The sequence below is a fragment of the Micropterus salmoides genome, unplaced genomic scaffold (genome assembly GCF_014851395.1).
Source record: "Micropterus salmoides isolate LMB-PRFRI ecotype aquatic unplaced genomic scaffold, ASM1485139v1 Ms_hic_scaffold_5, whole genome shotgun sequence".
NCBI classification, from domain to species: domain Eukaryota; kingdom Metazoa; phylum Chordata; class Actinopteri; order Centrarchiformes; family Centrarchidae; genus Micropterus; species Micropterus salmoides.
In genome coordinates this window covers 9,544,992-9,558,016 of record NW_024044237.1, presented here as the reverse complement: position 1 = coordinate 9,558,016, position 13,025 = coordinate 9,544,992, and the positions used below count along the sequence as shown (strand labels likewise).

At 38.9% G+C, this 13,025-nt stretch overlaps 1 protein-coding gene across 2 annotated transcripts in view; it reads right to left on the bottom strand.

Moving 5' to 3' along the window:
* aff2 (AF4/FMR2 family, member 2) overlaps positions 1-13,025 on the bottom strand; it is a 152,303-nt gene that overhangs the window by 43,107 nt on the left and 96,171 nt on the right. For both annotated transcript variants that reach the window (XM_038698676.1, XM_038698677.1), the window contains exon 10: positions 2,982-3,019. In XM_038698676.1, coding sequence (XP_038554604.1) covers positions 2,982-3,019 — 38 coding nt within the window. The remainder of the gene's footprint in view (positions 1-2,981; positions 3,020-13,025) is intronic.

Sequence of the window (13,025 nt, the reverse complement as noted above, 5' to 3'; positions counted from 1 at the left end):
AAGTTATTATGGACTGTTGTTCATCTACATTGTCTCCTGTCTGTTAGAATTACCTCAGTCTAAATTACAAATTGGGAGCTGCAGGACGATGCTCTAAGCATTTCTAGGTCATGATGTGAAGACACTGCCAACCAATACAGTGAATGAAACTCTTCCAACAGTCACTACTGTAGCTCCGGCCCCCCTGCTGGAATGATTGACAAGGACGGAGTCTTCTGCCTCAGATCCCACTTTGAAATGAGCAAAGCAGGGGAAAGATAAGCTTTCATTGATCCTGAAATTTGTAAATATTTTCTGCTCTGTCACTGACAGCCAGATGTGGTCAATTATTTTACGTTCACTATCAAATAGAGTCAAGATAGTTATATTTTGATTTTAAATTATGGAATAAGATACATACACCACTACAGTGCACAGTGTAAGTGTCTTTGGTTTTGTCTTTGCTATGGACAGCCAAACTTTAAAGGTGCCTCAGAATGCTCATTTTCACATTCATACTTTAGGGTTTCTACTAGAAATTATGCTTTAATGTTCAAAAAACACATTATATTTCTCATACTGTCCACTGCTTCAGCACCTCTTTTAACCCTCTGTTTTAGCTCCTGTATCTTTAAGACCCCCCTCTCCGAAAGCCCACTTGCTTCTGTTTGGCCAAGAGTGGCCTGGATTAGCGACACCGCGCTGAATCAAGGCCTCACTGATTACTGTACAAAAACACAACTTTATTCACTGATTTTACTGATGGAGAAAATATTGTCTGATTTTCCCTCTGATGTCCTCCAGCTGCTCTGCCTCCACTTTTGCCGATTTACGGAGTTTATGTTACTGGTTACTTTAACTACTGCTAACAGCAGCGGCTACTATGTTAGCTACTGAGTTAGCTGTAGAACTAGCTGTCCTATTACTGATTCTGCCCTGACTGGAAGCTTGGTGCTCCGGGGTTGTGTTTGTGTTTACACCTCTAAAATTACTTCAGAAGCTTTGGACCACTGGTTCAGAGCCAGCTGATAAAGAGAGCTACTGTTAGCAACAAGTAAAGCTATATGTCCATCAGGAAACTTTATAAATCACAGAGTTGAGGCAGAGCAGCCAGAGGACATCAGAGGGAAAACCAGAAAATATTTACCTTCCCTTCATAAGCATAAAAGCACTTTCTGTAAGATATGCTGCACTGCACTGTACAACCTCCAGCTGTGGCTCTGTGAACTTCTCGATGACCGCTTCTCTGGAATGTGGGCGATTCTATGTAAAGCTTTGAATATACTCTGGAGCGGACGCATACACCACGGACACCACAGACACGGACTACTTCTGTTTGTACTACTTTCTGGAGTAAAACATGGGAAGCACGCAGACGTCCGCACAGAGCCTACATGTGCCCCCTCTGATGACGAATTTTTTTGTCACACGCACCATAGCGGACCCTCGTGTACTCGTGGAAGTATAATCCTTGCTTAACTTTGGGGAGCGTAAACATCCCAGATGTTACGTAAAATCTAGCGCTTGTTAGCACGTTTTTCGGGGGTATTTTGGGTGAGTAAGATTTACATATGAAGGAGAAAACACTGGAGAGTGAGTCTCACGGTATGTCAGTTACATGCACTTAACTCTTTTTATTCAACTATGCCAATGAAAATACAGTTTTCCATTCTACAGCACCTTTAAGTGAACCGTGTGAATTGCACTTCATACACAATATGAGCAGTGGTTAAAGAAGTGCTTTTAAACTGCTCAAGTCAAGTCAAGTTTTAGCAACAGCTGTTTCAGGAAAAAAGCTCTGATTAACTCACTGTACACCTGCTCAAAAGCAAAAGGCAGGCAAGACAAAGATAGTGACTAGTGGGTGAACGTAGCATTTAGAAGCTAAAGAGACAGATATATTTCCCTGAGGGGTTGGTGGAGACACCAATAACAGAGCTAAAAGGAGAATGAATATTAGACTTATAGTGGCCAGAAACACCACTCCACAGTTTGCCCTATCAACTTTCCAAGGTAATACTACGTCAATGTTAAAAAGCCGGAAAAGAGGTAATGACACATTTTTCATTACAAGTAATGTTTTTGCAAATTGAGCTTGAAAGTACGCACATATTATCTGTAACATATCTTAAAAGTATCAAAAGTAAGAGTAATAATTATTCAGTATTACACTAATACATATATTATTACTTTTTATTTTTATAGAAATGAAATATAGTGGAGTCAAAAAAGCATAAAAGTAAAGTATAAGTGCCTCCAAATTACAATAAGAACAATGTTTTATCTCAAAACAATATTAAAGGTTAAAGGCTTTGACACACATCAAGTTTGATAAAAACACAATATTACAGCCAGGACAAAGCTTTGGATTTCAAAGACAAATTGCCTTATATGTTCACCGTATGTATGTTTTGGATGACTGTCAATGGTTAAATGGTTAAAAGAGGTCTAAAGAAATCTTACTCAGTGACCTTCTATCATGTATACTTGTATGATGACAAAAAGGATGTTATGTTTCATCCTTTGAACCATAATCCCAGGTGAGCGTGCAGAAGCCCTGTTCAGATGTGGAAAGATTAATGTACTAACCTACAAATAGTGTGTATAGAGGACATCTGCTGCCTAATTTCATATGGTACAGAGTTGAGTGTGTGAGTCCAGGCTGGTGACTGGGGTTATCAAGTGGGCACCTGTCGTCACAGATGCTTCTGTGAATTAGAGCCTCACCTGCAGAAAGCTTAACAGTGGTTGTATTTGCAATAACCTTCAAACGTTACTAATCCTAGAAAGAATCTTTGATCCGCACACAAACACTTCAACAGCACCAGGTAACCTTAGCCTCTTCATCTTTTAGATTTAAGGTGATATTGACTAAAATAATAGATCTGTATACACAGCTGGGATATACAAAATGTTAACACATTTGCTACCTTTTCTTGTACCACAATAGATATGCAATTGAGATAAATAAATCACATGTTACAACACAGAGTTTGTCTTACCTTACGGCTGTGCCTCTGGCTTTGGGCTTGTCAGACACCTGTCAATACACATACACAGAAACGTTATATTAATATATGCAGTGTAAAATTAAAGTGCAATTTTATTTTTGCTTTGACTGAGCTCAAATGCCAATGATTAAAGGATGCAGAACACATTTTCGCAGACAGGATTTTGCCCTGATCTGTTTCCATAGATTGTGATTGTTTCTGTAGATTGTGGTATAATGAATCTGTCTGTGAGACAACGGCGTAAATGACAAAAATCACGGATGTTGGAGCTTCTTGTCTGACTGGTCCTGTTTATGTTATATTGCGAATGTGAGGCTGTTTGATGAAGCCATGATAGACACCGAAGGTGATGAAACAAAGATCTGCGTTTCTTGATCCTCTAATAGTTTCATTTGCTAAATCTCTTGACAGTTTACAATATCAATTAATTGATTAGCTTATTAGCATGATACGATTAATCAGGATTACATTACATTAGGTAGACCAACTATAACTACTTTGTCAATGCCAAATCTTCATGTTATTAACCATTAATATTAAAAATAAAAATGTATATGTACCAGTGAAACTATTTTCTTCTACTGCTACTAATATTATTAATACGCGGCTATACGCTCCTGTGTCTTTATTCAAGAGTGTGGTCTTTCAATGACTTATTGATTTCACATTCAGATGTTGCTTTCCCTTAAACCCCTGCCCTTGCAGTCAGACAGCCCCTGCTTGTGTTTACATTTGTTCTGCCTCTGCTCAAACTGTGTCTATTTGTGTGTGCTTGCACTCAGATATATTTTTGCTTGCACAGATTTCCTGGTCTCCAGCTTCAGCTCTTCTGCTGACGCTCAGGCTGCATCTGTGCGCTCGTGAAAAGTTTGCTCTCAGATTTCTGTTCTGCGCTCAGATTTTTTGTGCAGTAGCCTCCAGCCAGGTGTAGTGTTGACCAATGAAATGATCCCTGACTTGCTGAGGTGCCCCTTTCGGGCGGTTACTCCCAGGTTCATCCCCTCTCACCCTTCACGGCTTTATTATACCCTTGCTTTCTTTACAACTTTTGAAATATATGATATACCAGTGCCCATACTTTGTACATTTTTTGATCTCCTTACATTTTATATATTTCTATTTCTATTTATGTTCATGTGTACTGTAAGCACCAATTTATACCTAGGCAAATTCCTCATATGTAAAAATGTACCTGGCAATAATCTGATTCTGATTCTACTTTTTACTATAATAGCTACATACTGTATAATACTAGCTTTTTACTTTAAACTTCCTTCAAGTTGAATTGATCCGTGACAAAATTGGCTTTTAAGTGTTACGGTATGGGAACACTGTTGCTAGGCAACTAACAACAGTGTTCCAGTATATTTTGAGGATGAAGTCGTAATTTTTCAAGAAAAGGGTAAAAAAAAAAAGAAAAGTTATTTTTCCAGAAAATAATTTTGATTTTGAGACTAAATTAAATGTTTTTTTGAGAAAAAAGTAAAATGAAACAAAGCCTTAATATTTAGAGAAAAAAAGTCTCTTCTTACCAAGGTTAGTTAAGTACTTTACACGGAATAAAAACTGCAATATAAATCATAGACCGTACTAATTGATACAACTTGAAGACACTACCCAGCTTTTCCTTTTCACTCGCTTAAACCTCAACCCTTCTGAAGCTCACTTGTCCTCCCTCAATCTGCTCTTTTTCTCTTCCTCTCTTATTTCTTTATGAGAAGTGGGTTTCCTTTCATTCAAATGAGAGAAAAACCTCTCTATTTTCTCTTTATCTACTCTTCCTTTATCCCCTTCTTCGCTTGTTTCCTCCCTGCCCCTCCGTCTTCACCCCAGCCTCTGTTCATTTCTATTCATACTTCCCCTCCTTTCAGTAAAAGAATGGGGTGATTAAGTTTGCTAGTGAAGCCTTTCCTCCCTCCCATTCTCCCCTCTCATCCTCTTTTCCTCCCTCTGTCAGCTCCGAGTCAATTTTGTACATGACTACATCAATTACAATAACAAAACAAAAACAGTAAACTCAATTTCTGAAAATTTCAGCAATTAATTCATCTTCAAGCACTGAACCCCTACAATTACGATGAATTACTCAAACAAAAACAGGACCTTTTCCTCGCCTCTGGCTTGTTGTTTCTATCTCTCTCTCTTCAGAAATAAGGTGATTAACTGGACCAGTGAAGTTTCTGATAGATCGATGCATAGCTGCAGGCTGGAACAACAAACCTCCTCAGATCTTTGGCTTTGGAAGACTTGCAGGGCTCATGGAGAGGATCTATGTGTGAGTATATATTTAGCCAGCTGGTGGCTTTACTTGGATTTAAATAAAGAACAACCTAACCTGTATTTATTCACACAATCTCCTCTGTTACAACACGGCTGTAAGTATTGTTCCTGACAAAGACGACAAGCCTTTTGACCCAAAGCCAATCCGAACCTTAAAGCTTTAGAAAGCACTCTTTATATGACTTGTGTTTATTTGTAAGATCTCCATATACTTTTCTCCATTCTTTCTCTTGTGGGTGCAAGACGTCACAGTGTTTCACATCAGGCCTGGTTATACAGTTTTAACAAGGCTTTAAACACCCCCGCACCATCTTGAACAGTGGCTGAACAATTCATTCTATGCTTGTCTATACGCTGTCGCTTTACTTTGCGTGAGAGACTTTATAAAGCATTTCTAACACCTGAACACCGGTGTTCAAAATCCTGGATTACTGATGCAACTCTTGCACAGAGGTTGCACTGCTGATAAACAGCAGCTACTGGATTTTCACAAGTGCAAACAAAGAGGCTCTATATCCCGAATTTTACCATCTTTCCATCGGTTGCCAGTTGGATTTAATTCAGCTAGCTCACTGAAGACTTTTATATTGCCATTTACATCTGGCTGTGAACAGAAATAATATTAGCCTTTAGAATGGTATGCACGTCTTTCATCTTTTAGAGCCAAATTACATATTCATAAATGATTAGATATAAAAAGTGTTTTAATTTCTCACATGTCAACCAAGATTTCTCTATTTACTCGCCTGCCTTTAAACTCAAATAGTCACTTTCGCCCCTTCCATATACTCGATTGATCGAGTATACTTCCATTGATCTATGCTTTTCTGTACCCTACACGCACTTGTGTTTGCTGTACTTTGTGCTGACCGTCTAGTTTGCTCTGACCATCTGTCACAAGTTTTCCCTGTTTCAAGGTCAATTAGTTGCCTCTGCACTCTGCTTTTTTTGTCCGGATCCGTTCTGCTGCAAATTCTCTAGTAGACTGTGTACAACCTGCTGTTCTCTGTTTGACATAACACAACCTGAGAGCCCAGTGATCTGAGACGCAATGCTAGACTGGTCATTACCACAACAATAATGAAACGATAAGATAGCTATCCAGCATTGTAGCAGCCTTCCAGCAGCTGCTGATTATACAGACAATATAGCAAACTGCATGATAAGCACAACATCAAAAATATAAATAAATCAAAGCATAATTATTCCAACTTCTTTAATTAGGGTGGTGCATCACTTTGACCCTTACCCTGGTGTCCTGGACTCCTCCACACATGCTTCACTTTCACAGATTTTCCTTATTTAAGAAACGTTCGCAACTGCACATTTAAACCAACTCAAACTGTGATTTGAGGTCAATTGTAACTACATGCTTTAGTTGCATAATGGTAAGTTGCCATTGGTTAAAAGTCTGAGTTTATGACCATTTTCATGCAGATTCCACATGTCCACTTTACATTCAGTGTTTCTCCCCCAGGCATCCTTAAGGCTTAATAAATATGATAAAAGTATTTTCTTCCACATAAAACACATCGACAAATCAGACCTTTTGATCATATTTTGGTCCTGCATTGTTTACATCTATGTTTGCAAGCTAACAGTCTACTTGATTTATTTTTCCTGATGTGTTACCGCCACAAACGATTCATCAATGGAATACCTTTCACTACATTGTCACATTTTGCGGTCCTACATCAAGGATACAGATATATGCCCCGACTCGCCAAAATTAAGATTCACTCCACTATTGTCAAAGGAAATTATTGCATTTTTATGAAATTTAATATGTAAGTAGTACATAATAGTAACATATTGTAATAAGTGTCAGGGACAACGAGCAGTGGCACTACATCATATCACAAAGGCCTCATGTGCTCTGTGCTTTTCCTACTATGAGGAGTCAAAATATTTGATGTAAAGGACGATAGAGTTTGCATTAAGTTAGAGTTAGTTGAAAGTTGGTAGTGACCAAATGGTTTTATATCATCAATGGCTTTGGTTAGACGTGATTGGCTGCGCACAGCACTTAGCACCTCTGCTAATGCGTTTCCTAAGGCAAACCCTGAATGCTATTATGTTTATTAGCTATAACTGCTTTTACCCAAGACATTTGTCTCAAAGCTACACAGCTGAAAACAGATCTCCTGTGACATTTTTTCAAGTTTATTGTTGTATGACATGTACAACAGTAAATATACTGCACACGTATGGAAAGCTGTCTAAATATATTCACATCTAGCTGACTGTGCCACAGTGTTTAGTGGACATGGCCTTGTTCCCCAGTGTGCTAGACATTTTCACCAGCTGCAACTGTATTTTTATATAAAGAGAGAGCTTTTAAGCTTGACTTTGCTCTGACCGAGGTGATCTGTCATCACAAGCTCGCAGAGAGAAACGAGAGAAATGCAGGGAGATAGAGAGACAGTCCTGCAGAGGTAAAATGGGTTGCTGTTTGTCAGTTTCTAAAGTCATTAGGAACATCTCTCTCTCTTTCCTATCTCTCGTTTCCTTTTCTCTTTTCCCTCTTTCTTCCATCCCTCCTTCCTCTGCTCTTTCAATTCCCTCCTCTCCTCTGTCTCTTTGCTCTGTGCCAAAAACATATTCATCATACTCCTCTGTTGCCCTCACAGCGCTGTGCCACAGCATACTAATGACAGTGTGTGTCTGTGTCTGTGTGTGTGTGTGTGTGTGAGAGAGAGAGAGACTGTCAGCATGTGTTTTTATTTATGTGTTTGCTGGCGTAAATGCTTGTGAGTATAAATCGGCTTGTGTACACTCTATGTGCTTGTGTGTATGGGTGAAATGTGTGTAACACACGCACATCTGTGTATTTGATTAAGAATGTATGTGTGTGTGTTGTGTTTTACTTCAGGCTATAAAAGCTTGATAATACACCATGCACTCATTTGCTATAAGCCTGTTAACAGCATGCACAGAAAAATGCCACTGAATTCATCTCAGCCTCTCTCTCTCTCTCTCTTCGTCGCTCTCATTCTGTCTCTTTGTCTCTCGCTCGGTCATCTTGTTTTTCCTTCCATCTTTCCCTCTCTTTATCTTCCACTCCTGTCTGCATTGTTATCTGTCTGTCTCGTCTGTCGTTGTCTTATTCCCTTTTTTCTCACTTTCCTCTCTGTTTATTTTGATCACTCTCCATGTCTGTCTTGCACGGTCATCCAAAGAGAAAGAGATTGACAACAAGATAAAAACAGAGAGACAGAGTGTGTGTTGGAGAGACTTAAAGGAATAGTTAGGGTTTTTGAAGTGGGGCTGTATGAGGTACTTGTCCAAAGTCAGTGTACCTGCAGCAGAGATAGGCACACACAGTGACTTCAGATTTGACTTGAGACTCGTCCTCAAAAGACTTCTGGATTCGTGCACAATGTTTATTTTTAGGAAATGTCTGATGAGCTTGCTGTTATTCCCCTCCCTTCGTTATCTATAACCTGCCTACGTAACACATACAACGGATCTGCTGCGCACGGCCAGCTGCTGTGCCATTCATCATATTCTTTGGCCTTAAAACTTCATACAACAAGGCCCAAACAAAGAAGCACTGAATGCAAAATAGGTTAGTAACCTGAGGTTAGTTAACATGTTTAGCTCAGCATTGGCCAATTAACGTTAGCTTGCTTCTTCCTTTAGTTGCGACCTACGGGAGGTTAACTCCAACTGTCGTTTGCTATGCAGTCTTCTAAGCAGCCTGGATACAACACACATTGTAACCATGAGTGACTTGAGACTGGACTTGGACTCTAGCTCAAAGACTTGAGACTGGACTTGGACTCTAGCTCAAAGACTTGAGACTTGACTTGGACTTAAGCTCAAAGACTTGTGAGCATCTCTGACCTGCAGTAGGCCATAAAGCAGAGTTGTAGCTCTGAGCAGCTGATATCCAGCGACGTTATACAGTACGCAGCCAAGTTGAGCTTACGCAGAGGAACACAGAAGTTCTATGGTTGAGAAAATGTAGTTCTAAAGGAAATGGCTGTTTGACAGCAAAGTAAAGCTGTGAAAATATTAAAAACATAGCATACACTTGAGATGATTTTGATTATTTTGGTGGGCCTTCTTTAAGGTGGCTAATATACATAATGCTGGTGACCCTGTCCACAGCAGGACATTGCTTAGCTTCAGTGCTGGTAAAACTCTCTGCTTCTTCAAACTGGGGACTGACTAAGTACCTCATACTTCAAAAAAACAAAAAAGAATAATTAATTTGTGGCGTTAGTCCCCCTAACACCACAAATGAATAGACAGTGCAATGACTGTGTCTTGTCATCACAGTGAGGTTGCCAAGTTTGGTAACGTTGTGCCCGTACAGAGACAAAAACCTGTGCAAAATTATTTATTAATTCTTAAAAGAAAAACTACAGTAAATTAAAACCTTGGTTATATTTTTGTAGCTTCGCCAATCAGTTCTGTCAGTTATGATAACATCGTGCTCACCAAAGTTACCGTTGAGTTAGCAACATTGCAAAAAAAAGGAAAGTGTAACGCGACACAGGTTGGAAACAGCCGACAATTGAGTCAAATTTGTCAATATAAGGAAAAATCACAACTAAGTATACCTGAAATGTCAGTAATCACCCCTCATTACACAGGAAAACCTCGAGGATGCATAACTCTGATATGTACGGTAGGTAAAAGTTGAACCAGGATGTTGGTCTGTAAACTGTAAGGGATGTTTGCAACAGACAGTTTGGGTAATAATTTTACATGTTGTTTACGTTTCCAATTGTGTGACTGCTCATGTTTTTTTGGGCTTATTTTTAGCGATGTCCTAGACCTGAGCCATTTCATTGGTGAATCCTTTGTTGTCCTTTAAAGTCACAGTGAAGCGGAAGTTCGAGGGTCTTATCTGTGAAACAGAATATGTCAGAGTATAGCTACAAGAGGAATTTAAATTAATTCTTCAGATTTGATTTGACTTCTTAAAAGGGTGTGTGGCTTAGTGGACATAGTGATACGCCCACCCAATTTTAAGATGAGTCGTCAAAAATATTTTTATGTTTTACAGTAAGTAAATAAAACATTTAAAATTTATATTTTTAACGTATATTTGGTAGATACCAAGAGATACTTTTCACTGTCTTTAAGGAAAGATAAAGGCATTGTGATCCAGCAGGAAATAGAGCAAGAGAAAAAAACGAAGATGCATTTCTGACAGAAAAGGGCAATAAAGAGAGATAAAGAAATAAAGAGATAAAGAATTAAAATTAATTGTATCCAATCCATCTTGTCTATTCATCCTAATACTAAGAGTAATCACATGTAACCCCCATGATTAAGGAAGCCACTTGCTACACTTCTGAATGTACGCTAACTATCTGTAATTAACAGATCTACTTTCAGCATAATTATAATAACTAAAACCACTATAAATGACCTGCCATCATTTATAATTATAATATCTGCCATTATAGTAATTATACAATCAGAAGGCCAGTTAAAAGGGGATGAGAGGAATTGGTATCTTTTCATTAACAGAAAATATCTCACGGACTCTTTGATGAGCGCTGATATCAGTCTGCACAGTGGGGGGAGGGGACAGCAGCATGACCCCCACTGACTGCTTTGAACTCATCCCTGGCATCATTAGTGCATGATGATAGTGATTAGAGGAGAGAGGGCCACCATGCCAATTTTCATACTGATAAACAAGACAAGAAGAGCAGGACAACTGCATCGCTCATATGCCCCGGCGGGACAAACCCGACTGAACTAAACGTGCAGAAACACCCCTTTCGGGCAAAAACAACAACATGATGCACAGTCACTCCAAGGTCTGTCAGTATCAGACCAATGGTGCAGTAGGTATGTCCTTTCAAAGTTTAATATTGTGACCTGAAGTGATAGAGCCTGAAGAGTGCCACCTGAATAACTATAGACTTTAAGCATGTTTAATTCAAATGATTTAATAATTTAAAAAAAGCTATCACGACTTGATGAATTGAATTTGCATTTAAATGATTCTTTACAAAACCTAAAGGAAGAATAATAATAGTAAATTGTTAATAAAAGGAGAAATCTGAGAGCTCCAACTGCTGTTACTCTGTGGGTTAGAATTTATTTGTAGGTGACACACTGATTATAGTAAAAAAAAAAACACAAAAAACAATATGTAAGTAAGTAACAGGCTCCATACACACACATCCTTCCATAATTGAATTCAGACCAGTGGTGCATATTACCTGAGCTATCATGTTTGACAGATGAATGGAAATAGCTTGCTCTGTGGTCTTTATCCCCTACGTGGTTCACATATTGTATGTATAACACTAATAAGTAATTACTGTTATAAATAACTAGCTCTTTGCAACATCAACAAAGCAATTATTATGAAAGTCACAACTGGAAGTCCTGCCTTGGTGTCTCTGAGTTGTGTGACATTTAGGGACCACATTCAAAGGGAATATAAACACTTGTACATCAAGTTCAGAACGTTTATAAAGCCTTTCCAAGTGGGTAAACTGTACAATAAGCTCATTTATGGGAAAGTATTGCTTTGATTGCTACAAAGTATACACTTCGACCGGCTAGTGTAAACTCACAGCCCTTCAAGATAGTTCATGGAACTGATTGGTAGTTAAAAAGTACTTTTAAGAAAGAGGAGCCCTATTCCATAGTATTTATACAGTGAAACTCAAGCCGTTACAGCCTAAACCTTTTACGACTTCAGTGGAATCACATTACTGGAATTTTTGGCCAGAGTTTTTATGTAGTTTTAAAGCACTTTGTTTCTTAGCTGTCTGTGATATAATGATTTGGTCGCTTTTTGGTTTGACATGTCAACGTGTTATCACGCAAGAAGTTGTGGCATCCGCTTAGACTAAACGAAGAAAATAGCAATGTGCAGGTACGTTTTTTAGTGCAGATTATCGATACCTAGCAACTGCAAAGAATTTAAATATGTGCAAGTGCCCCCTTTTGATTGTTATTACTATTCTTACCACATTTTACCTGTTAACCCATTCAGTAGCAGCAGAAAGCTGGTGTTCTGTTTAGGTGAGGCTTGCACATGAACCGACTGTTCGGTGTTTCTCGCTGTCAGTCAACTTATCAACAGCTTGGCGTACCCTGGTGGCCTGAGGGTTAAGGTGCTGATGACCCTTCACTGCAACGTTTGTGTCCAGCCCGTCGACCGTTGTTGCATCTCTCTCTCCCTTTTTCTCCTTTTATCTCTCTACTGTCAGCTGTCTAATAAAGCCATGTGCAACAAAGTTTGTTTGTGCCCCGTTCTCCTGAATGGGAGAAGAGTTCACTAAATAGTTGCCTGTTATTAGTTATGATGCTTTTGTTCTTTTCAACTTTATACATTTACTCCACTACAGAGGAAACTGACCCTTGCTAAGCCACATCTCCCGTAGCTACTGTTGGTGAGTTTGACAAACTGTCTGACCTGTCGGATATATCACAGCGCTGCCACTGTCTTAACTGCTCTCCCTGGAGAAATGCTGTCTAATTTTTGGAAAAAGGAAAAAAGCGATCTCAGAAAGGAGACTGAAAGATTTGTATTATACGTTTGAAGGTTGTATTCAGGCTGTCAAACTTTTAAAACAAATTATTAAAGACAGAAGCTAAAGCCTGCTGATCATAGAGTAAAAGTGAACCACTGCATCACCTGAGACCGAGGACAACGATATTAAGGATCAACAATGTTCCTGTAGAGCTGGGTAGGTCTCTTTTCACTGTTACAATCATTAAAAAGCAGAACAGTAGGGCTTTATAACTTTACATTCAGTAGTAATTTCGCTA